Source organism: Siphateles boraxobius, unplaced genomic scaffold, assembly GCF_051911475.1.
Source record: "Siphateles boraxobius isolate OS27281-9 unplaced genomic scaffold, OSU_SipBor_1 66, whole genome shotgun sequence".
In the NCBI taxonomy this organism is placed as follows: domain Eukaryota; kingdom Metazoa; phylum Chordata; class Actinopteri; order Cypriniformes; family Leuciscidae; genus Siphateles; species Siphateles boraxobius.
Genome location: NW_027509193.1, coordinates 24,794,479 through 24,817,227, shown reverse-complemented (window position 1 = coordinate 24,817,227; position 22,749 = coordinate 24,794,479). Strand labels below are relative to the sequence as shown.

The following is a 22,749-nucleotide window of genomic DNA, read 5'->3' as shown; positions in this document are numbered from 1 at the left end:
GTGCCTTAGCTCTTAAAGTGACAGCAGCCTGATAAACTTGCTGTTGTTTGTGTTTTTATTATTAATCAAACAACAAAAGACGAAGAGAAAATCACTCACTGCTCTTGACTGAATAACTTTTATAGCTTTAATAAGAATCAGTGTTTATTTAATTCATACAGTGAAGACTAAGCAGTTTTATTTTTACATTGGTTTATTCAATTTCTGTTTTGTACATTATCGTATCGCATATCCCATTATTTAACGAGCTATTGCATATCGCACTTTTCTTCAATATCGTGCAGCCCTACCTATGACTTCCATCATCCTTAGGGGCCATTCACACAGAACACGTTTTTTGATTTGAAAAACGCGAGCACCGCTTTCTTAGAACGCCATGTCATGCACGAGACGCTGCAAAGACTCGAGCGCAAACACGTCCGTCTAGCATGTGTTTACATAGAAAAACAATGGGCAAGTGGCGCAGTGGAATGGGAAAAAAAAACATTCTGTGTGAACCGGCCCTGAAACAGTTTCATATTTTTTTAAATATTATTACAGCCCTCTAGTGATCAGGTTTCACTTTTAAACCATTTTATGTTCTTTCTAGCTCTATAATCGTTTCCGTCTTTTCTACAGACCCCCTCACTCATATCATCTGCTCAGCCAGTGTCAGCTGAGCAGTGGTCATGTGATGCCAGAGCTCTCTTCGGTGGAGTCTGTCTCTCAGCGGTGACACAAATCGTTCTGGATGGTGTGGATGTACGGAGGGGACGAGGCATGGTCACTCTGAGTGATGGTCGGCAGGTGGAGTTATGCACACTTGCAGTGAAATCATGGCTCATTTCAGAGAGTGAAGAGTTTGAGGTTGCCCCAGAGAGCTTGGGACAGTTTAGTGAGGACTGCACATATGCTACACGCTGGACTTACAGCCTCACAGCGTTAGGTGAGATAATGCACGCATATATATTTGATTTAAGTCGGCATGAGATGAAAATTTACTCTGTTTTCTATGTGCATGTTATAGATTTTGCATATGTTGCATATGTTTCATTTTGCGTGTTTTGATCCCGTAATGTTCAACCGAAATGTCATAACTTTACCATCTGGTGAAAACGACTTCCCTCTAGTGACATATGCAGGACTTATCCAAACATTTAGTCTGCTCCTCGCTCTTGCAACCTTGTTGTCACAGTCAGTGTCAGCAATGAGAGCTGTTAAGGCAGGATCAACCTTCTGCAGTAATGTTTATTAACAATATAAACAAAATAACAGACAAACAGGGGGGCATTCCAGAATGCAGGTTATGCGACGACTAACCTGGCTAAGTTTACTCAGAGTAAGCTGATAACCTCAACTTTCGGTTACAATACATGAGGTAACTTTGTATGGACGTAGCCACAGAAACTTATTCCCTGGATATATTTTCCAGGGTACATATCATTATAAATGTCTTTATAAATGTAATTACTGTCACTTTTGACCAATTTAATGCATCCTTTCTGAATAAAGGTATTAATTTCTTTAATTTATACTGTATTACTGACAAAATAATTTGGACAAAATAATAAAATTTTGGACAAAATAAAGGTAGCCTTGATGAACATAAGAGACTTCTTTTAAAAGCATTAAAAAATCTTACCAATCTTAAACTTTTGAACAGTAGTGTATATTATTTATACATTTTTGAAAATTAGTATGTTTTTAAAATTTAAATACTTTGTATATTTATTCTCCTATTATTTAACAGGGGATCAGATGGCAAGAGGTCAGGAACGATCTGTTCTTTTCATCTGGAAGGGGCGGCATTCCAATGCCAGTGGGCGGGACTTGTCTCCAGCGCTGACCAATCAGTGTAGTTCTCAGGTGTTTATAACAGAAGGGGAGGAGCCGCCCTGTTTTCTGCAGCTGTTCCAGGGAGGAATGGTCATTTATAGACAACACAGCAGAGACACAGGTCTGGTCATTGAAAAATCGAGTCCTCTTCTCTACTATGGATCCACTTATTACATCTGACAATATAGGTTTGGTATGTGTTTCAGGAGGCTGGCATCTGTTCTGTGTGAGGGGTGATGTGTCTGTAGAGGGCAGTCTGTTAGAGGTCCTATGCTCCTGCTCCAGTCTGAGGTCTCGTGGCTCATTGGTCTTGCTGAACAGCCAGCAGGGGGCGATCTACCTGTGGCATGGCTGCAAAGCCCACAGCAAAGCACGCCAGGTGGCCAAGCAGACCGTCCAACGCCTCACACAGATGTGAGCCACACCTTTAACATTATATTCAATCCTTGAAACATGATGAATAATGAACATTGCGAGATTGTGATCGATTTCATGTGATTGATTGTAATGGTTAGGTGCCCACCTGAGCTGAGTCTGAGAACTGGCAGCTTTATGAATGTCCAGGAAGTGGAGGAGGGGAAAGAGCCTGCAGAATTCTGGAATGCTATTGGACCACAGGACAAGAAGTCATATGACTGCATGCTACAAGGTGTGATGTTTAACAAACTGTGAACTTTCTCTGTCGTGCAATGAATGTTTGCGATCGTTTTTTACAAGAAATGCTCTATGTTTTGCATTCCTCTCAGATCCTGGTAAATTTAACTTTACCCCCCGCCTTTTTTACCTGAGTGCCCAATCAGGAACATTTGAAGGGGCGGAGCTCATTAGCCCCTCCCATGTTAGTGGAGTAATTACGGCAATGCCTTTCCTCCAGGATAAGTTATATTCTGTGCCACATTCAGGTGAGAGCAAGCAAGTTCACATACACAGAAACACAAGTGGACATAAAGGCTTTTCACTCTACACTTAACCACAGGTTAACTTTCTACGCCGAAGCAACGTTTGGTACATGAAAGTGTTGACTTACTGAAATATTGATCAGATGGACAAGCATTTATTAAAGTGCCCCTATTATGCTTTTTCGGATATCAGCTTTCATGTAGTGTGTATTATAGCTGTGTGTGATTGTAAAGGGTCTGCAAAGTTTCAAAAATTAAAGTGCACATTAAATGGAGTTATTATCTTCCAAAAGAAAGAACCGATTCTGAGCTGCCTGAAACGAGCCTTCAGTAATTCCAGCCTTACTTCCTGGTCAAATATACCAAGGATTGTAACAAATTTGCATATGGATTTTATTGGCTGCCCGTGAACAACGACTACTTTGACCCGCCCTGAAAAACTGTTGTTGTAGCTGAGGCCTGGAGGAGTTTGATTCGTGTTGTCGACATGTCGAGAAGACACTGTTAAAATCAAAAGCAAATCCACTTTGCATGAATTTTCAAAGGAGGAAATGCGCTTGGTCTTCAACTGATATGACTGACACCATCACTACTGTTTGTAACAAGTGCTGAGGAAGCCTTCGGTGCTGAAATTCAGCTATGGTAATGAGCGTTTTGTTTCTGACACAAGCTATAACGTTAGGACATTCACAACAGCCTGGGCCATCTGACCAATCAGAGCAGAGTCGGCTCTCGGAAGGGAGGGGTTTAGACAGACCGAGTCCTTTATCGAACCGTTTCAGACACTGGAGAAAAGAGGTGATGTGGAACTCAAGTGTTTTTTGACCTTGGATGCATTTAAATCTGTTGTAGGATACATCCAAAACAAGTTACAACATCCAAATTAGAAGCCTTTAAAATAGCATAATAGGAGCACTTTAAAATAAATTGTCTGCTCGTTGCATGCCATGTGTGTCCAATCAAATCATACTTGTCCAAATCTGAAACCTCACTACCCAGAATTCATTCCAAATCGTGAAAGATGAAACAAGATCACGCAGGATTAAGTTGGTCATTTTAGACGTGGATTAACAAGTGTGAACCTCCCAATACAAGATACATAACTTTGGTGTTCTCGGACAAACAGATACAATTAGATCAAGTTAAAATGTAATATGCATAGTTGTAATATGCAAAATGTAAAATTTGTTTTCCTCATTCTGCTGTGGTCTTGTAACATTCTCTCGGCAGCACTATTCCTGCTGGATAACTATCTGGAGGTGTATTTATGGCAAAGTTGTGTAGCTTCAGTCTCACAGCGCCCCCACTGGGACAAAGAGAAGAAGTGCGCTATGGAGACTGCCTTAGAGTACTGCAAAGGTGCGTTTGGATTCGGCCAAAAGAGCACAGATGCTGTTCAGAAGCCTCCTGTTTCTGTTTTGTAAGGTTCTGTTTGGTGTTTTGTGTTCAGAGAGAAATCCTAGACGGCCTCCCATGGCATACCTTATTGATGAAGGGGCAGAGCCTCTCACCTTTACTAATATATTCCCTTCATGGGAAATGAGACTGACACAGGGAGTACAAGTGAGTGAGGACATATCATCATCATCATCACATGCATGAGTGAGTGCTTACATAATTTAGACTGAAGTCTCATTGTAATGTTTGTTTGTGTTTTCTTCCAGGACTGCACAGTGTGTAAAAAGCTGACTTTGGTGCAGGATGCTCTAGCTTCCCTTAATAAGACCCAGTTTCCCCTTAAGGATCTGCTAAAGAGACCTTTACCTGAGGGAGTGGATCCTTTACACCTGGAGAACTACCTTTCTCAGCATGATTTCAAGGTCTAACGCTGAAACATAATGGCCTGGTTTCACAGATAGGGCTTAGATTAAGCCAGGATTAGGTTTTAGTTCAAGTAGGATATTTAAGTAGCTTTTATAAATGTGCCTTAGAAAAAAAAAACAATACTGCTGTGTACCTTGAGACAAAACAATTGCAGTGACATATTTTAATATGTATCAGTACAAGTTACGGTCAGTTAAAAAAGCTCAAACATGCATTTTAGTCTGGGATTAGTTTAAACCTTCTGGGGGAATATAAATACAAAGTACAGCAATAGCAGCTTTTTATTGTCGTCAGTTATTTTTACACTGTATTTTGAATCTAAAATTGTATTTTATGTAGATACTTCATTTATTTCAGTTGAGTCTTGCATAGCGAAACTGACATGACTTACTGACATGTAAAGCAAAAACATTTTTATTTTTGTTTTTACATGTTGTTTAAGGGTGGTTTTATTTTAAATAGTTTTTTTGTTTAGATATTTGATAAATAATAATTAAAAATATATATTTAGTTATTTTAATAATTTAATAAATAATTTTACAGACATACACTTACATTGAAAATGATGGACTCAGTAAGTTTTTTATGCATTGAAAGTATTTTACGCTCACTAAGGCTACATTTATTTGCTGAAAAATACAGTAAAAACAGTAATATTGTGAAATATTGTTCAAAAATGTATTATCAATGTTAAAACAGTTGTGCTGCTTAATATTATTGTGGAAACCTTGATTAATTTTTTTTCAGGATTCATTGATGAATATAAAGTTCAAAATAACAGCATTTATTTAAAATATAAATCTTTTGTAACATTATAAATGTCTTTTCTGTCACTTTTGATTTTTCTAATATGTCCTTAATGAATAAAAGTAGACCTACCCTTTTAAAACATTTCATAAAAAAACAACAACTTACTGACCCCAAACGTTTGAACAATAGTATAGTATATATTTTTTGAAAATAAAGAAGAATTTGTGGATGTCTAGTTAACTACAAACTAAAGTCTTATAAAACTAAAATCTTATAAAAACAATTTGGTTTCCAGGAAGAATGAAAAAAAAAGTCTGGCTTTCAAAGTCAGCCAATCAAATTACAGCTCACCTGATTAAGAAAATAGAGGCTAATATCAAGTAAACTATTAAGTCTGATAGGTTATCTTACCATCTTCTTGAAAAATAAATAAATACATCAGGAGAGGTTGAAGTAACTGCCCTGTTTATTTGTTTTAGGCTGCTTTAGGAATGACATGGAATGACTACAACTGCCTGTCAGATTTACAAAAAATGGAACTGAAGAAAAGGAAAGGATTTTACTGAGTGTCAGCAGACCTGTGACCTAGGGTCAACGTGAAGCAATATTTTAAAAAAGATGTGTTTGTAAGATGACATGTTCTTGATGGCGGTCATGTGTACAGTGTAACTGTAAGTGTGAGTGTGTCTTTCGGTCTGCTTCTTTTCAGTCTGCTGCTTCTTATAATGTCTAATGCCCAGCGCTCATTTTGGCCAAAAGCTTTGTTCAAAGCTAGACAGAACTGTTAACTGTGACTTTGAGAAATAGCTTCCATGTTTTTCTTCCCATCCTCCATTGCAGTTGTTTCTCTTCCCGCTTTCTTTATCTCTTCCTGTCTGCCTTTTATCTCTCCTCTCAATACAAAGCAGCACATGTGAATAAAGATCAGGTTGTTTTACTGAACTTACAGTTGAATTTAGTAATGTTTATTTTAAAATAAAACAAAATGAAATCTTTTCACTGTGAAACTTTTATTCAACTTTACAAATCTCAAATACATAAACAGAGCAAGAATGGAAAAACAAATAGAGGAACAAACAAGAAATGTCAGTAACAAGATTGCTCATCAAAAAAAAAAAAAAAATCCCAAACCACAGCAATAGGAAATAAAAGGGGAAATACTGTCAACAACAGAATGCTGAAATGTATTCTTAAATGATTGATATCTTTATTTAATACATGAATTATAGAGTACTGTAGGCCTATGTGTGTATATGTGTGGGCGTGTGTGTGTGTGTGTGTGTGCGTGCGTGCGTGCGTGTGTGTTTGTGTGTGTGCGTGCGTGCGTGGGTGTGTGTGTGTGTGTGCCCGCATGTGTGTGTGTGTAGCTGCTGAAAGTGTAAAGTGTAGTGGGGGGTTGAGGGAGGGAATTAGTGTGGATTTAGACTCATGTGACTGGTGAAAAATTACAGGCAACATCTAGATAGCAGATTGACAAAAAGAATGCGAGTTTTGCTTGCTGCGTAACTGTTCACATCCAGCTAGTTACACTTGTTCAAGTTTGGAGTCAGTAAGATTTTTTTTCCTGAAAAATGTATAAATTCAGCAAGGATGCATTAAGTTGATAAAATTGACTGTAAAAACAAGCATAGGCTACTATTACAAAACATTTCTATTTCAAATGAATGCTTCTTTTGAACTTTTTGAACTTTGAATCCTGAAAAATCACAGGAATAAATTATATTACATTGTATATTCAAATAGAAAACAGTTATTTTAAATGGCCATATTATAGTTATTTTTAAATGGTCATCAGCCTTGGTGAGAATAAGAGACTTATTTAAGAAAAATATTTAAAAAATCTAAAAACTTTTGGACCGACTAAATAAGAGAAATCTAATACAAAAGTACTATATCAACTTAACATGTGATTATATTATGCAAATGTCTTTTCAAATTGTGAATATATACTATGTACTATATACAAACTAATCTGCAAATGAGACTGAACTGGAAATAAGAAAATGAACCAGAAATTGTATATTTTAGAAAAAATACAAATGACTATTGCTGCTAATAATGAAAATTTGTAATTGATGCATGAAAACATTACATGTAATGTTTTAAAACAACACACCATGTAAACTTAAATATGAGACACAAGAAAGAAAAGGTAAATCTTATTATGCTTATAAAAGGTTTAGCTAACAAACTTAGCAATACCATTTAGCACATTTTGCATTTGGTTTATACATTCATGTTTTTGATTGTCTCAGGCATTGTTTAGCACTTATATCTACATATGAATCCAGGATGAGGAAATATCAGACAGTATGACCACAGATTAAACTGGAATGTAACAGATAAAATGAAAGAAAGATAGAAAGAAACAATGTTTGGAAGCAAGGCTAAGCTAAGGTGCCTGTCTCTTTCATACCATGGATGTGTTAAGGTACTGCCCACTAAATAGCAGATTCTTTACAGGCGTATTCATAATAGTGTATGTACAGTGCATACAGTATGCCTGCCAACGTCTTGTGTGTGATTTAGATTGACTGCTCTCTCTCTGGCAAACCTCTCTCTGGTTCAGACGCTAAAGCTGCCTCTCTCAACACCACCATGTGATCCTCGGCTGCATGCAGTGATTGGTCGATCCAGTCCAGGCTGCCAGACATGTGACAGGCGTTTCGTGTCACCAGAACCAAGTGACTGACCGACAATAATAATGCTGTGGCCCTGGTCCAAAAAAACAATGTAAATTGCAGAAACATAAACATGCAGTACAATAGACCATGCTAGCAAATGAAGTTACCTGGCATCCAGAAGAATGGGGTCCAGCGGAGGGTACATGGATCGAACCACGTCATCCACCCTGTGATGGCACAAAGTCAGTATCAACACTCTCATATGCGTCATATCAACTCTTCAAACTGTTTACCTTGGGCTGATGCGTTTGGCCACGGTGATGATGTCATTCAGGCTGGCAGGTGCTTTGACCTTTGCCCCAGAGCCCATTGTCATGGCGACTAGCTTTTCGGTGAGAGTGTGGCATATCTGTACGGAACCAGGACGCTCATTTTATTCAACCAGACAATGCTGTGTATTATTATACTTACACTACAGTACAGTCATGTTTGTGGTCATTTTATTCAGCAAGGATGCATTAATTTGATTGAACGTGACAGTAAAGCATTTATAATGTTACAAAAGATTTCCTTTTCAAATAAATGCTGTTCTTTTGAACTTTATATTCATCAAATAATCTTAAAAAACTGTTTTCAGAAAAACTTTAAGCAGCACATCTGTTTTCAACATTGATAATAATTAGAATGATTTCTGAAGGATCATGTGACACTGAAGACTAAAGGAATGATGCTGAAAATTCAGCTTTACCATCACAGGAATAAAATAGAAAACTGTAATTTGGAAATTGTTATCATTTCACAATATTACTGTTTTTATTTTATTTGATCAAATAAATGCAGCCTTGGTGAACATAAGAGACTTCTTTCAAATACATTTAAAAATCTTACCAACCCCAAATTTCCCATGTCTTTAAACATTAATTACATGATAGTATAAGATTACATGTATTTGGTCTTGAAATTTGAGCACAAAATTTACCTTCAGAATTGCAATGCAGTGAGACACAAGACCACTGAGAGAAAGATATCAGTGAAGTGTTAATAACAGAATATAATATCAATAAAAATACTATGGTTGTGAACGTGAATGTAGAGAGAAGGCATACGAGGCATCTTCGATCCAGTCTTCGTTCTCCAGTATGGCCTCAATATGAGGATTGGTGATGACAACATCATCCAGCTCCAGCTCTGATGGTTCACTCTGAGTCTCCATCGCTCCGATCAAATCCACCGTAGGTCTAAAATATAAAAAAGAAGAGAAGAGGTATTTTCATAGCTCAGAATGTTGGAATGCAAAATGGTGATTGTGGGATTGTCCTGAGTGTGGGAATGAGTGAGGCCATGTCTTATTCTGAAGTGTACACTCAGGTACATACTTGGAATCAAACTGGTGCAGAAAGTCTGGAGGGTGGCAGTAACGATGGCGGCACACAACCACCAGCGCCACAAATGATGCCAAGAAGATGGTGGCGAGTACACCGATGGCCACGATCACCACCGTCTCCATGGCTGTGATGAGGAGGAGGATGAACGATTGGCAAAAAGTTGCTTGTCTGGGATTGGAGTTTGCAAAAGCTAGACGTTTCTGAGGAAATAAAGATAATAAGACTTGTTTATATTAAAATAATATCTCTTTATTATAAAAAATAACTACAACTCTATCCATCTATCTGTTTGTCTGTCTGTCTGTCTATCTATATATCTGTCTGTCTGTCTCTATCTGTCTATCTTTCTGTCTGTCTGTCTGTCTATCTATCTATATATCTATCTATCTATCTATATTAAACCTTGTTTCTAGTATAGAGCCGTCAAGTTAATAAAGATTTGGTTTTATCTTTGTGTTTCTTAAAGGAGCAAAGAAAAACTATCATAATGAGACTTCAGTATTATTGTAACATGTTGAGTAAATCATTTAATTTCCTCCCTTTTACTCTCCTTACGCTTTACTAAATACAGAGATAACAACTTGATTTATACACCTATCTTGATCATTACATTCTTTTACAATTGAATATGTAAAGCTTCATTCATCCATTTGCTTACAGCAGATTAAGAGCTGTTTTTTATGAGTATATGAATGTAAAATGAATGCAGGAGTGTGTCTAATTGTGTCTTTGTAAGGGTCACACCCATCAGACCTTTGATCAGTCAGTCAGTAACCTGCTCACAGTGTATATATGAGTCAGTCTGGCACCATGTGTTTGCCTTGCACTTTTGGTAAAAAACAAGCAAGACATATATAATATTTAAATATGTATATAACTGTTTGTTTAAACATGTTTTTGAACATATTGGGCCCTATTTTAATGATCTAAGCGCATGGTCTTAAGCGCACGGCGCAAGTGCACTTAGGGCATGTCCGAATCCACTTTTGCTAGTTTAACAACAGGAAAAAGATGGTCATGGTCTAAAAAGGTTGTCCCTATTTTGGGCTTTATGTGCAATAAATCAATCAGAGTCTCATCTCCCATTCCCTTTAAAAGCCAGTTGTGCTCATGCCATGGCGGGTTGCTATTTAGGCTACATGGCGGAATTTGCAAGCGGAAAAAACTGAATGCATCTCCAGAGCGCAAACGGATCTGCTCGTGCGCGAGATTAAAGCACGCAAGCAGACCATCTTCTACTGTACATTGTAATACTTTTAATTTTAATATTTGTCATGTTTGTGTGCCGCTGCGCGTCCTTGTCCCCTAGTTGCACATTAAACGCGCTCTTTAAATAACAAAAAAAAATAAAACTTTAACAACGCCATTGACTTTAGACCAGGTTTCAGTTGGTCAATGGCGCAGTTTACTTCAGTTGCCTCAAAATGGTAATGCACCAACAATGCGCCTACAATGCGCCAACAATGCGCCTAGAATGGCACAGATGGGCGAAAATGCATTTGCTATTTAAACAACGTGTCACAGGACATGAAAATTAAAACCGCGTTGGGCTGAAACTATAGCAAAAAAACTTGTGCAGCGCCTGCCACTGCATTGCATTGAGTAGCCTATATGATAGGGCCCATAAGGTTTTAGGGTTACAATTGGGCCTTTATCACTTAATTTCCCCAAAATTCTTTCATTTAATGTTAACAAGTAAGAATTTACAACTTACTTTCTATTTCACTTCTAATCACAAAAACAACAAACCGAGAAATTATAATTATCCATTTAAAACATTTAGTCTTTGCAGCGATGCAATGCTTATTCAACATGGGAAGCAGTTACAACATATGAGAAGTAGAATTTCGATCAAGATGATGAAATAGAGTTTTGGAATGCTGTAATTCCCTAATCGGATTAATTTGAATTCCCCTAGCCTTTTCATACTGTGCACTATAGGCATTTTTTCAAATTTATCCTGGCATTCAGAGACACTGGATTAACCTTGATTAGTATTTAATTATAAATACAATGTATATGGGGACACAAAAACAGTTATGTTATCACAAATTCTACACCATGTGAAAGTAAACAGAGAAAAAAATGTCAAGCCTTTGCATTTTGAAACATTGTCTTGCTAAGGAAGCTGGTCTTTAGTTACACAGTCATTCATTTGATATCCATGCAGACGTGAGTTCATGCAGCCTGTGTAAACAATTAATACAGAAATTAACACAAAGAAGTGCTGGGTAGATTACTCACAAATTGTAGCCTGTTACTAATTTCAAATTACATGAAGAAAATTGTAGTTAGTAACAGTCATAATAACATCAGATATTTTAGGTAATATAATTGGACTACTCATTACTTTTGACCCTTGTTTATCACATTGATTTGAATAGGAATATCTTGTACCATATTGATATAAAAATGCAAAGAGAAAGAAATGATATTCCATATTTTTGTTATCAAGAACTTGAAATGCATTAAAAAAAATCTAAGTTAAAAAAAGAATTATGTAGAATCATTAAATTATGAATATAATAGGGCCATTTTGTGAATACTATGTAATCACGTAATCAATAAAATAGAGTAGCCTAGTCTGATTGTGAGTGTTTTAAAAGGTATAATCTAATTACAAGTATTTCATTTTTGAAATATGATTACGCAATCCAGATTACACATAATCAGAACTACCAGAACTGTACACACACACACACACACATCGTAGCCTACTCACTCATTTAATGTTGATAATATAATTTCTAATGAAACTTGTACCAAATTAGAAGAGAAAGCAATATAGAAAAGCATTTTGACTAATGGTCACTTTTGGACCCCACTGTATGATTGTGCACACTATTTATTGAACATTGTATAAGTTAACGGGTAACGACTTATTAAAGTTATTATTATAAAGTGTTACTAAAGCATTAACAAAATACAGAAATATGTGCACTGTTATTGGACTAAACGCAGCTGCTCTCCTCCATTTTACTCTTAAATTTTAAAAGGATTCGATGTTTATGGCATGATGATGCATATATCCGGCATATGAATAGGCTACAGACTTTCAAGGCTATACTGTATATTCACAACTTTAATAGGCTGCACTGAAACAAAGAAAGCTCTGTTCTAACCAAATCAGTGGGTCTGTTTAAAAGTTAGCATTATTTAATTTAAATATCTTATCATTAAATTCAAGCAAAATAAAATGTGTTTTCTGTCTGTCACATTTACAATTGTACTTCAGAGGCTTTTTTTTTTTTGCATTATCACAGTAAGTTACAAATCTCTCAAGTGAACAAATAGGTCAATTAAACAGTCATTGGTCAAATTAGTTGAATTTTAATATCTTCTTACCTAGATATCTTTTCCATTTTATGGCGTTTGTCCCACGAAACAAAGCGAGTTTGGGCTAGAAAGGCGGAGACGGCACGGAGATCTCCAGCGCGGGAGCGCGCAGTAAAGCAGCGCTGTGAACTTCGCTCCTGCAAGAGGCGCGCGCGCGCGCGCTTAAATACCAGGTGTCACTCCCGAGCCATGTGTTGTGGAGCCCTTCCGGTTTTTCCATATTGCGCATGTGCAAATAACTTGTGGCAGTTCGACTCACGTGCACGCAGGTACGTGGGTTCTTATTCAGTTTTTAAAGCATGACTACTGAAAAAAGACAGTGACTACTAAGTAATCATTCGACTTTTATTAAAAAAAGATTCCGCAGTAATTTGCTCTGTAAATGGACATTTTGAATATACAACAGAAACACTAAATTTTTAAATACAGTCCAACAATAAGCAGGGTCCAAGCAAGCCGAACATAACTATGTCTTTTCATAGCTCTTCTAGGAGATGCTAGTTTTATCTCCACATTTAGAAAGCATTTGAAGCTAACCACAAACTTTAAAGTTAGCACTTTAAGGTTATGTATATATTTATTTTTTCTTTCTCTCATGTGCAAGCTGCATGTTTATAATATGAGAACATAAGATATTAGAATTTCACAATGTATGCAACATTTTGTGTAAGATTTTTAACAGTCATATAGGTCCAAATTCGTGTGAAGGACTTTTGTGTGGAAGTTAAATCCACACCATTAATCCATCCCATAACTGAAAGTGATTATATTATCCCTCAAAATAAACATTTAGTAAAATTTCACATTAGTCACAAAGCTATATTAAAAGAATATTGAGAATAATAAAATGAAAAGCAATGAAAGGAAATGGACTGCATTTATATAGCACTTTCACAGACCCAATGGCCACCAAAGCGCTTTACATGTTGCCTCACATTCACCCATTCATACACCAACGACGGTGTCAGCCATGCAAGGCGCCATCCAGCTCGTCGGGAGCAGCTGGGGTTAGGTGTCTTGCTCATGGAGAGGTGGAACTGGGGATCGAACCACCAACCTTTCGGTAGACAACTGTAGGATTACAAATTTATTTAAATGTTTAATTTAGATTTCCAATACAATAGTATTTTATATTGAGAAAGTTTAGAAATGATGAGACCAGGAAATCTCTGCAAACGGTAGGGGTTCTCAGCGGGATATTCCTGACTGTCCCATCTCAGTACGAGAAGGCTAGGCTTTTCCTGTTCTCGTTGTTTACCGGGTGAAGAGTCATGCTGAGCAAGTTTGAACACCTGTTATTTTATTACTGAGACCATTTGTCTCATCTCAGTACGAGAAGTCTATGCCTTTTCCTGTTCTCGTTGTCTCAGCTCATTTACATCACAATGTAATCCCTCCCCCTTGAAATGTATATATGAACTCAATGTATACTGCCTTAGGTTAGACTAGACTTGACTTGACTTGGGTACTAAGCAGACTACAGCAAATAAAGAATCCTGCTTAAATAAGTCTCCTGGTTTTCGCTTCTGAGTTTTTCTACACTGAAGAAGGAAGAAGTTTACAACAGATGGTGCCTGTGACCCGGATGGAGAAACTGAAACTCAACAAAGAATGAACTTTTGAAACTTCAAAGCTCAAAGATCTCAACAAAGATCTGACTTTCCAGTTCCAGACTGAATCTTTTGAATCCAGAAAGATCTCAACAAACCTGCCTGAGTTCGCGAACTGAATCTCAACAAAGATCTCAACAAAGCTGACTGTGTTCCAGAACTGAATCTCAACAAAGATCTCAACAAAGCTAACTGAGTTCCAGAACCAAGCTCAACAAAGATCTCTGACTGAGTTTCCAGACGGAATTCTTCCATACAACAAAAATTTGGTGAGTTTCACTCCATTCAAAGAACCGTTGAAAAACCAGTAAAAATTATCCTCTGTGCCATCAGAGAAGAAGTTAACAGACAGCTGTAGGGTTTGTTAACTAAAGTTATCCTCTAAAGTTGCTTTAGAGATGAAATGTATCCTCTGTTTTTCAGGCAGGGAAGATTAACATACATGTTAATACTGTTTATCCTCTGCTTTGCCAGGGAAGTGATTTATCCTCTATAAAATTAGGGAAGATTAGCATCAAGTGCTAATATATTGTACCCTCTGTTTTCAGGCAGGGAAGGTTAACATTACGTGTTAATATTGGTGAACCTCTGTTCAAACAGGGATGTGTTTATCCTCTAAAAGTTAGGAAGGTGAAAGATCCTTTGCATTTCCTTTTAGAGAAGATTAGTGTAACGTACTAATATTTTGTGTGTTACCCTTTGCTCTGGGCAAGGAAGGTTAACTGTGTTATCGAGTGTAGCCTCTTTTGATCAGAGAAGATTTAGTGTTTTTGTTTGTTTTAATCTTATAAAATTAGGGAAGATTAGCATCAAGTGCTAATATATTGTACCCTCTGTTTTCAGGCAGGGAAGATTAACGTACATGTTAATATTGTTTTATCCTCTGCTTTGCCAGGGAAGTGGCAAATGCTTTTTTCAGGCAGGGAAGATTTTAGCATAAATTGCTAGTAATTTGTTTATCCTTTGCTTTAGGCAGAGAAGGTTAGCATTAACAACAGTAATCTGTGTTAACGAGTGTACCCTTCTGTGGATCAGAGAACTTTTAGTGTTTGTTTGTGTGGTAACAAAGAAATCCACAAAATGATTAAGAAAAATGCTAGACTAATGTCCACAACTAAAAAAGGTGTTCTTGCTAATCCTTTGTGGTCAGATAGCGAATTTAAAACACTGTTAGGAGAACAGATGGATCTAATAGTCACTGAAAAAGTTAGACAAGAACTAACACAGAAATATGAGATTCATCCAGATAAGATTTGGTCTATTGAAGAATGCAAGAAGGTGTTAGGTGCATGTATCAGAAAGAAAAACATGAAAGGCATAATCTGTTGCCATAGGGAATTTAGCTTATCCATTGCACAAGAACAATCTAGGTGTATAGCTAAATTAAAAGAACAGAACAAACAAATGCACACTAAGGTGGGCCATAACAAGGCCTCAACCAAATGTGACTCAGAAGACCAACAGTCAGATGAAACTTATCCTGACTTAAAAGCATTCTTTGAAACAGATGTAGACATCCCATCAGTAACTGATAAGCCTGTAGATTCAGTAAAGGTTTGTGTTGCAAGAAGATCTCAGGGAATTGAGGGAACTGAAAGTGTTCCTCCCAACTCTTCCGTGGTCCAAAACCAAACTGTTGCCAAAGCACTCGGACCTAGAGACATAGAAAGACTATCCCAAAGCTTACCTTCAGTACGCACTGATGTTTCTGAATTTAGAAGGGCATTGATCAGTAAAATGCGTCTTTACGACATGTCGTTGGCAGAAGTCACACAGCTGATGTCACAAATTCTAACTGAATCTGAATTCAACAGTTTTGAGTCTGCTGTTACTTCTGAACTACAACATGCCAGAAAAGATGAATTGAGAGAGGGAGTTCTGAAAGCGTTGAAGAACATTGTTGGACCTAAAATTGACTGGTCGAAGATCACTAGTTGTTTACAGAAAAAGGGTGAAACTGTTAGTGAGTACACTCAAAGATTTTGCCAGTCAGCAGCTGCATACAGTGGTATAGCTGACACTTCAGAGAAGGTGCTAGAAGATAATGGTCCCCTAGTTCGCACATGGTTTGATGGTCTGTTGTCAGAACATAGAAAAGCATTGCCTTTCTTAGACTTAACATGGTCCACTAGAACCATACAAAACAACTTAGACAGTTTGGCTGCATGGGAAAGAGACTCTGATGTCAAGGAAAGAGTAAAAATTGCAACAGCATCCTTTAAGGTCAACACAGAGAATCAACAGAAACGCAAATGTCCTAAGAGAGAGGGCAGTAGTTGTTATTATTGTGGTAAACATGGACATTGGGGAAAAGTGTGTAGGAAAAACAAAAAGAACTTTAAACAAGTTAACAATGTTACTTAGCTCCTACTCAGTCTGCTTGCTACTCTGAAGCAGCCCGTCCCCTCGTCATTAAACTGGGGCAGCTGGTTGACGCGTTAACCATTTGGGCTGTGAGTGCTTTATTTCCCCACTAACTTGCAACAGAGATAAAAAAACTTCTGTTTTTGATTAATAGAACAAAAGGAAAGTGACTATCTCAGTTTTTTTCTTTGGGGGACACTGGTTAAAGTAGACTCACAGCCTTAAATGTTATTTTACAGCACAGGGCTTTCATCATTAATAGTGTTAGGTCAGACTGTAAACGTAAAAAAAGCCCTCATGCAGTGTCCACAATAATGCCGAATCTTGTTTTACAGCGTGCACCTGTCACGAATCCGTCCTCATGTATGATGTCTGTTATGACTGAAGTTTTGTTAGAGGATGAAGGAGAAATTACTCACAATTGTGTTACGCTTCCATATACACCTATGAGTGAAGTAAAAGAAAAAGGTAACAGACGAGCAGTTTATGCAGTAACGTCCACCCCGGAAGTGTTAGCTTCAGGACGTCTTCCAGATAATTTTTCAGCTCAAGCTGCAGAACTAGTAGCCCTAACGAGAGCATGCACGCTAGCTTCAGGATCAGTTGCTAATATCTACACAGATTCCAGATATGCTTTTGGGGTAATTCATGATTTTGGTGTCATTTGGCAAACCAGACAGTTTCTAACTTCTGCTGGATCCCCCATTAAGCATGCTGAATTAGTGAAAGATCTAATGTTTTCCATGAAACTTCCAAAGAAATTAGCAGTGATCAAAGTGAAAGCACATCTCACAACTAATACTACGGAAGCTAAAGGTAATGCTCTTGCTGATATGGCAGCTAAACAAGCTTGTTTCTATGCAACTGTACAAGTGTGTTCAGGTAGTGCAGCACAGAAGAAAATGATGCCTCCTGAATCAATAATTGATCTGTACAAAGACGTTTTCCTCCATTAGAACCAAAGTGGCATGTGCCACATCAAGTGATGTTGATTACAGCAGCTGCAGTATTGTGTCAGGGAAGGAAAACCTGGACTCATTGTACACACTGTAAGGTTGTTCCCCCACCAACAGGGATAGGTTAGGACACGGAACCAGTGGGGAGCCCGGAGAAGAACCGAATGCAACAGGCTTCGAGGGGCAAACTCTGCGGTGAAGACTCCCTCATAGGCCCTATCCTAGTCCATCCTTACCTCACTGTTCCTTAGGTGTCAAAGGTTTAAGAAATAGGGAAAGATGGAACGACAATAGCAGACCCAGAAAAAGTTTACAACCCTAGTGTTTGAACAAATACTGCTCTACTGCTTAGCAGACTCGGAAAAGTTTACAATCCTAGTGTTTGAACAAATACTGCTCTCCTGTCTTTTGTTTTCTTTCTTACTCTGTGCAGATACCACTGATGACTTCCCGAGACCCATACGCACTGACCTCGTCATCTGCGTATGAAGCCACAAGAAAACCTCCGGAAACAACTTGACCCTCTTCCGAGCCAACTATCACTAAAGGATAAAGAAAAGAAAAAGAAAAAAATACACAACGCATAGACTCACATACGAAACCTTCAGTCATCCATCAACATGATCAAGATTGTCGTACCAGTAACATCACAGACACTCTCGCTTCGCACAAGATAATGATCTTACAGAACAGAGTGGCCTTAGATTACATTCTAGCAACGCAAGGAGCCTGCACCATCATCGGACCTGAGTGCTGCACCGGGTTTTAATGGATCCAACAGAGAACTTGAACAAAATCCAACAAGACATTCTTGATCTTTCAGCAAAATTACACCAGATGACTGAAGATAATTCTTCATGGTTCGGAAAATTGTTAGGTAAACTGTGGATAAAGGAAATAGCAATTCTGCTGTTATTTCTTCTAATAGCGTACTATCTATGCGTCCACAGTATCAAGTGTTTCATTCAACAAATGACTCACGCCCCTCACAAAGAAATGACAGTTCCAAACAGAAAAGACTATTACCCTTAAGAACTTCACAGACCCTAAATTTGCATGTTTGTTTCTGTGTCAGCATGCAATTCCAGAAACAGCAACACAGAAGCATGAGCCTGTAATGATCACAAGTTACAAGAATTTAACTTTTAAGTGTCTAAATTTGTATTTTGTGAGAGTTATTTAGAACTCTCAAAGGGGGAAATGTAGGATTACAAATTTATTTAAATGTTTAATTTAGATTTCCAATACAATAGTATTTTATATTGAGAAAGTTTAGAAATGATGAGACCAGGAAATCTCTGCAAACGGTAGGGGTTCTCAGCGGGATATTCCTGACTGTCCCATCTCAGTACGAGAAGGCTAGGCTTTTCCTGTTCTCGTTGTTTACCGGGTGAAGAGTCATGCTGAGCAAGTTTGAACACCTGTTATTTTATTACTGAGACCATTTGTCTCATCTCAGTACGAGAAGTCTATGCCTTTTCCTGTTCTCGTTGTCTCAGCTCATTTACATCACAATGTAATCCCTCCCCCTTGAAATGTATATATGAACTCAATGTATACTGCCTTAGGTTAGACTAGACTTGACTTGACTTGGGTACTAAGCAGACTACAGCAAATAAAGAATCCTGCTTAAATAAGTCTCCTGGTTTTCGCTTCTGAGTTTTTCTACACTGAAGAAGGAAGAAGTTTACAACACAACCTACATGAACTACTGAGCCACTGCCGCAAGTTTAACTTCATTTGAGGCTGGCATACTCAGAGTACTCTGCCATGACGCTCTGTTTGTGAGCTGGTTTGGCGGCAGTCTTAACATGGACAACAGAAGAATATGTCACCTCGTCCTTGAGAGAGAGAAAAAGACAGATTTTGTTAAAAATACCGACATGTAGCTATACATTTATGTATAGCATACTCTGTCTGACCTCATTTTCATCTTGTTTTAAGTTTTGTCCTTGAGTTAAGCTATCAGGGTTTACATCAGCCTAAAGAAAGAGACATCATGATCAGAACACACATATACACTGATCTTTATTTCAGTAAATAGTAAATACATACACTGGAAGTGCACGCATGTACTGTATCAACATATTAAATATTTATCTGAATGGGTTTGAGGCATTTTGTGCTCACCTGTTTCTTATTTTCACTACTCACTAGCACAAGTCCATCATTGGTCATCTTTTTGACATCTCTTCCTAGAAATTAAAAAAATCTCAGTCAAATTGAAAAAAACATCAGACAAATGGTGTGGCAATGAAATTATAATACTTAAAGTTGAACATTCGACATCCTTTTGACGTGTATTTTTCCTATTTGTAATAGTTCAAAGATGTGTTATATCATCAAACGCACGTATGATTTTGACTTTAATTTCATTCTGAATAACATCAAATGCTTTGTTATGGTCAGTAAATCTATTTAACATTCTTTTAAAAAAAAAAATCAAAGGTTAAAGAGGCCAGTCTTATTTCAATTTGTACTATTACCATGGTAATAGTGTGTGTGCGTGTGTGTGTGTGTGTGTGTGTGTGTGTGTGTGTTTACCTCTGCATTTCCAGTAGATCAATGCCAGTACTGCTAGTAACATTAATACTGGAAGCAGTGACAGCAGAATGAAGGCTGAAAAAAAGAAAGCACACACACAAAGACACACACACACACAAACACACAAACACACACACACACACACACACACACACACACACACACCCTTGGTAATATGCAGACACTTCAAGAAAACAGGTAAAAATACATTAAAGATTCTTTTTAGATCAATATTCAAAGCAAAAGAGGCTGTTACGTACACATTTTGCCTTCTGTCTTTTGTTTTCCTGTAAGGGTTAGTTAAGTTATATGGTTATTGCATGACCTTTTGTTTTTTCTGTAATGAGTTCAAAATCTGCCAGCCATCATCTACACAACAGAGGATATATTATTCTACTTAATCATCTTCAACAGTTTATAATGAACAATATTAATATTGTAACGAAGCAACAACTACAACACAGAGGAATATTACCTTGAACACTGAGTGTGATGTTGATGTGTGGTTGATGAAGCACAGAGCAATGATATTCTCCCTGATCTTCTGTGCTCACGTCTGATATGTGTAGAGACAGATTTCCTGGAGAGGATTCATTCAACAGTTTGACTCTACGTCTCTTACTCTGTTCAGTTGGGTAAATTTCTTCAGGTTTTGTTGTGTGTTTTGGTGAAGTATATGTCCATGTAAGTTGTGGAGGTTTAGCCTGTAGTTCAGTACAGGAACAGGGCAAAACTACAGACTCTCCCGATTGTCCCGTCACCTCAACCGCCTGTGTGTTCTGATCCAGATCACACCCTGACAACACATTAGACTGACATTTACAGACACTTTACTGGAAGAAGAAAATATCTACTGCATTTTGAGAGATACAGGTTTCATGCTAAAATATTCAATTTACCTTTTATCTGCACTGTTATGTCTCTATATGTTGTTCTTGAAATCTCACACCTATATAACCCATCATCCTCCTTTCTCAGGTCAGAAATGAGCAGAGACAGATTTCCTGGATTACTTTCATTAAACAGCTTCAGTCTGCCCTTGTAAATCTCATTTTTGAATACTTCATTTCGTTGGCCTGTGTTTAGTATTATCCAGGTGAATTTGGCTGTAGTCTGAGGGTCACAGGAGCAGGGCAGCAGGACTGATCCACCTGTGTAACCTGTTACTTCTTTAGACTTTATATGATCTGAAAGATCACAACCTGCAGACAGAGAGAGTTTCTTCATGAATGGATCAATGTGATCTTAGAGATTAACATCAGGAAGAAGAGTTTAGTATACCATCATTGAATAATAATGCAGCATGCTTAAAAGAAAATGAAAAAGTTCCACAAGTCACGTGATAACAGAACATGAGACTCAATCTGAGCTTTAAGTTCTGTTCAGGGTGCCAAAGGCTGTATAACTGTATGAGAAATCTTCATTTTAAATTAAAATTCACTCTACTCATCTAGGGTATGTTTATATGACATCGTTTTCAACCGAAAACAAAAAAACCTTTTATGCATTTTGGCCGTTCATTTACACGACAATGGCGTTTTGGGGGCCAAAAAACGCAAGCTTTTGAAAAAGGGTTTCAAAGCGCATGCGTATTACGTGTTTGTGGGGTGTTACTTGACAAAGTGACATCTCAATACTGGTCTAGTATAGGCTAATCCGGCCTTTTTAGATATTTTCGCAGATCTGTGTGAACGGGGATCGTTTCGTTTTTAGTACATCCTTGTGGTGTAAAGATACCCTGGTCCGGGAGCACTGCACATTGTAGATGTCCACCTAATCAAAACACACCTGACTCACCTCATCAGCTCATTAAAGACTCCAAGACCTCAGATGGGTGTGTGAGATAAGAGAATTCATGCGCACATCCAAAATAACTCAGGCATGTGCTCGATCAAAAAGAAGCTTAGCTAAAACACAAAAGAACCAGTTTGCCTCGAAGACCTTGTGGCTGAAACGTTGCAAGTTAATAAATGTCTTTGGGAGCATGAATAGCAGTGTGCCGATTCTTTTGTATTTTAGCTTTTGTCAGGCAAGAGAGATATCAAAAATGTGCAGTGTTGTCACTCCAGGACCAGAGTTGTGAACCACTGATCTACATCACTCAGCACTATCACAGAATCACAACCATTGATGACTGATTCATTTCACTCTAAATTATTAAAAGTATTTATAAATCTGGGCTTACCTTCAGTAAAGTGAAGCATAAAGAGGAAAAAACAGAAACACTCCCTCATGACTGATTCTCTGAACTCACTCACTGATGGTCCAAACTTACACACTCGTCACTTGATCAGCGGTTGTGAACTGAGTCTTGTTTTCTTTAAGTCTTCAGGAACTTTTTTTTTTTTTTGCATTTTGCGCCATTTCCTCTTTAGCTCTGTAATTTTGTTTCTCTTCCTGCATCACTGACACTAATAAAACACAACACAACATGCTGTCTTTGATATTATACACTGAAAAAAATTTGGAGTAGGATTTACTTGAAAAAAGCTAGGCAAATGTTTCCACTCAGAAAATGCTAGTAAATTTACAAAGATTTGACAAGTAAAAACCTAAACATATTTATCAGTAGCTTTAATTAGAAATCTTTAAGTTAAAATTTACTTGGACTATGGAATTTAGTAAACTTTACTTAACCTAGT

The 22,749-nt window shown here is 37.5% G+C and overlaps 3 protein-coding genes across 17 annotated transcripts in view; 1 reads left to right on the top strand and 2 right to left on the bottom strand.

Moving 5' to 3' along the window:
• The window catches only part of svilc (supervillin c), a 34,341-nt gene extending 28,057 nt beyond the window's left edge, over positions 1 to 6,284 (top strand). For 13 of the 15 annotated variants that reach the window (XM_077213234.1, XM_077213229.1, XM_077213225.1 and 10 more), the window contains 9 exons: positions 619 to 925; positions 1,730 to 1,936; positions 2,022 to 2,229; positions 2,331 to 2,464; positions 2,562 to 2,717; positions 3,945 to 4,073; positions 4,165 to 4,277; positions 4,379 to 4,534; positions 5,768 to 6,284. In XM_077213234.1, the coding sequence (XP_077069349.1) occupies positions 619 to 925; positions 1,730 to 1,936; positions 2,022 to 2,229; positions 2,331 to 2,464; positions 2,562 to 2,717; positions 3,945 to 4,073; positions 4,165 to 4,277; positions 4,379 to 4,534; positions 5,768 to 5,854 (1,497 nt within the window). In that variant the 3' untranslated portion in view covers positions 5,855 to 6,284. Of the gene's footprint in view, positions 1 to 618; positions 926 to 1,729; positions 1,937 to 2,003; positions 2,230 to 2,330; positions 2,465 to 2,561; positions 2,718 to 3,944; positions 4,074 to 4,164; positions 4,278 to 4,378; positions 4,535 to 5,767 lie in introns of all 15 variants that reach the window. The other 2 variants (XM_077213232.1, XM_077213227.1) reach the window with 1 other exon arrangement.
• tmem98 (transmembrane protein 98) lies at positions 6,282 to 12,781 on the bottom strand. The gene is made up of 7 exons (XM_077213241.1): positions 12,643 to 12,781; positions 9,289 to 9,497; positions 9,019 to 9,150; positions 8,892 to 8,925; positions 8,206 to 8,321; positions 8,080 to 8,139; positions 6,282 to 8,003 (listed from the first exon to the last, which is right to left on the bottom strand). Exons 2-7 carry the CDS (start codon positions 9,417 to 9,419, stop codon positions 7,814 to 7,816), a joined length of 663 nt encoding a protein of 220 aa, XP_077069356.1. The 5' UTR covers positions 9,420 to 9,497; positions 12,643 to 12,781; the 3' UTR covers positions 6,282 to 7,813.
• A 183-nt stretch (positions 12,782 to 12,964) lies between these two features.
• On the bottom strand, positions 12,965 to 22,412 carry LOC143722471 (polymeric immunoglobulin receptor). The gene is made up of 9 exons (XM_077213863.1): positions 22,293 to 22,412; positions 21,007 to 21,309; positions 20,583 to 20,903; positions 20,368 to 20,394; positions 20,108 to 20,182; positions 19,694 to 19,758; positions 19,486 to 19,545; positions 19,267 to 19,404; positions 12,965 to 13,704 (listed from the first exon to the last, which is right to left on the bottom strand). Exons 1-8 carry the CDS (start codon positions 22,339 to 22,341, stop codon positions 19,300 to 19,302), a joined length of 1,005 nt encoding a protein of 334 aa, XP_077069978.1. The 5' UTR covers positions 22,342 to 22,412; the 3' UTR covers positions 12,965 to 13,704; positions 19,267 to 19,299.
• Between the last annotated feature and the right edge of the window lie 337 nt (positions 22,413 to 22,749).

Bases quoted from the DNA above. Each gene is read 5' to 3' on its own strand.
- tmem98 (XM_077213241.1), bottom strand. From the start codon at position 9,419: ATGGAGACGGTGGTGATCGTGGCCATCGGTGTACTCGCCACCATCTTC. The intron at 8,926-9,018 runs GTATGCCTTCTC...TCTTTCTCTCAG, and splicing joins GACTGGATCGAAGATGCCTC to TGGTCTTGTGTCTCACTGCA. The intron at 8,140-8,205 runs GTAAACAGTTTG...GTGCCATCACAG, and splicing joins GCCAAACGCATCAGCCCAAG to GGTGGATGACGTGGTTCGAT.
- LOC143722471 (XM_077213863.1), bottom strand. From the start codon at position 22,341: ATGAGGGAGTGTTTCTGTTTTTTCCTCTTTATGCTTCACTTTACTGAA. The intron at 20,904-21,006 runs GTAAATTGAATA...ATGTGTTGTCAG, and splicing joins CATAACAGTGCAGATAAAAG to GGTGTGATCTGGATCAGAAC. The intron at 20,183-20,367 runs GTACGTAACAGC...TCTTTTTTTCAG, and splicing joins AAAGACAGAAGGCAAAATGT to CCTTCATTCTGCTGTCACTG.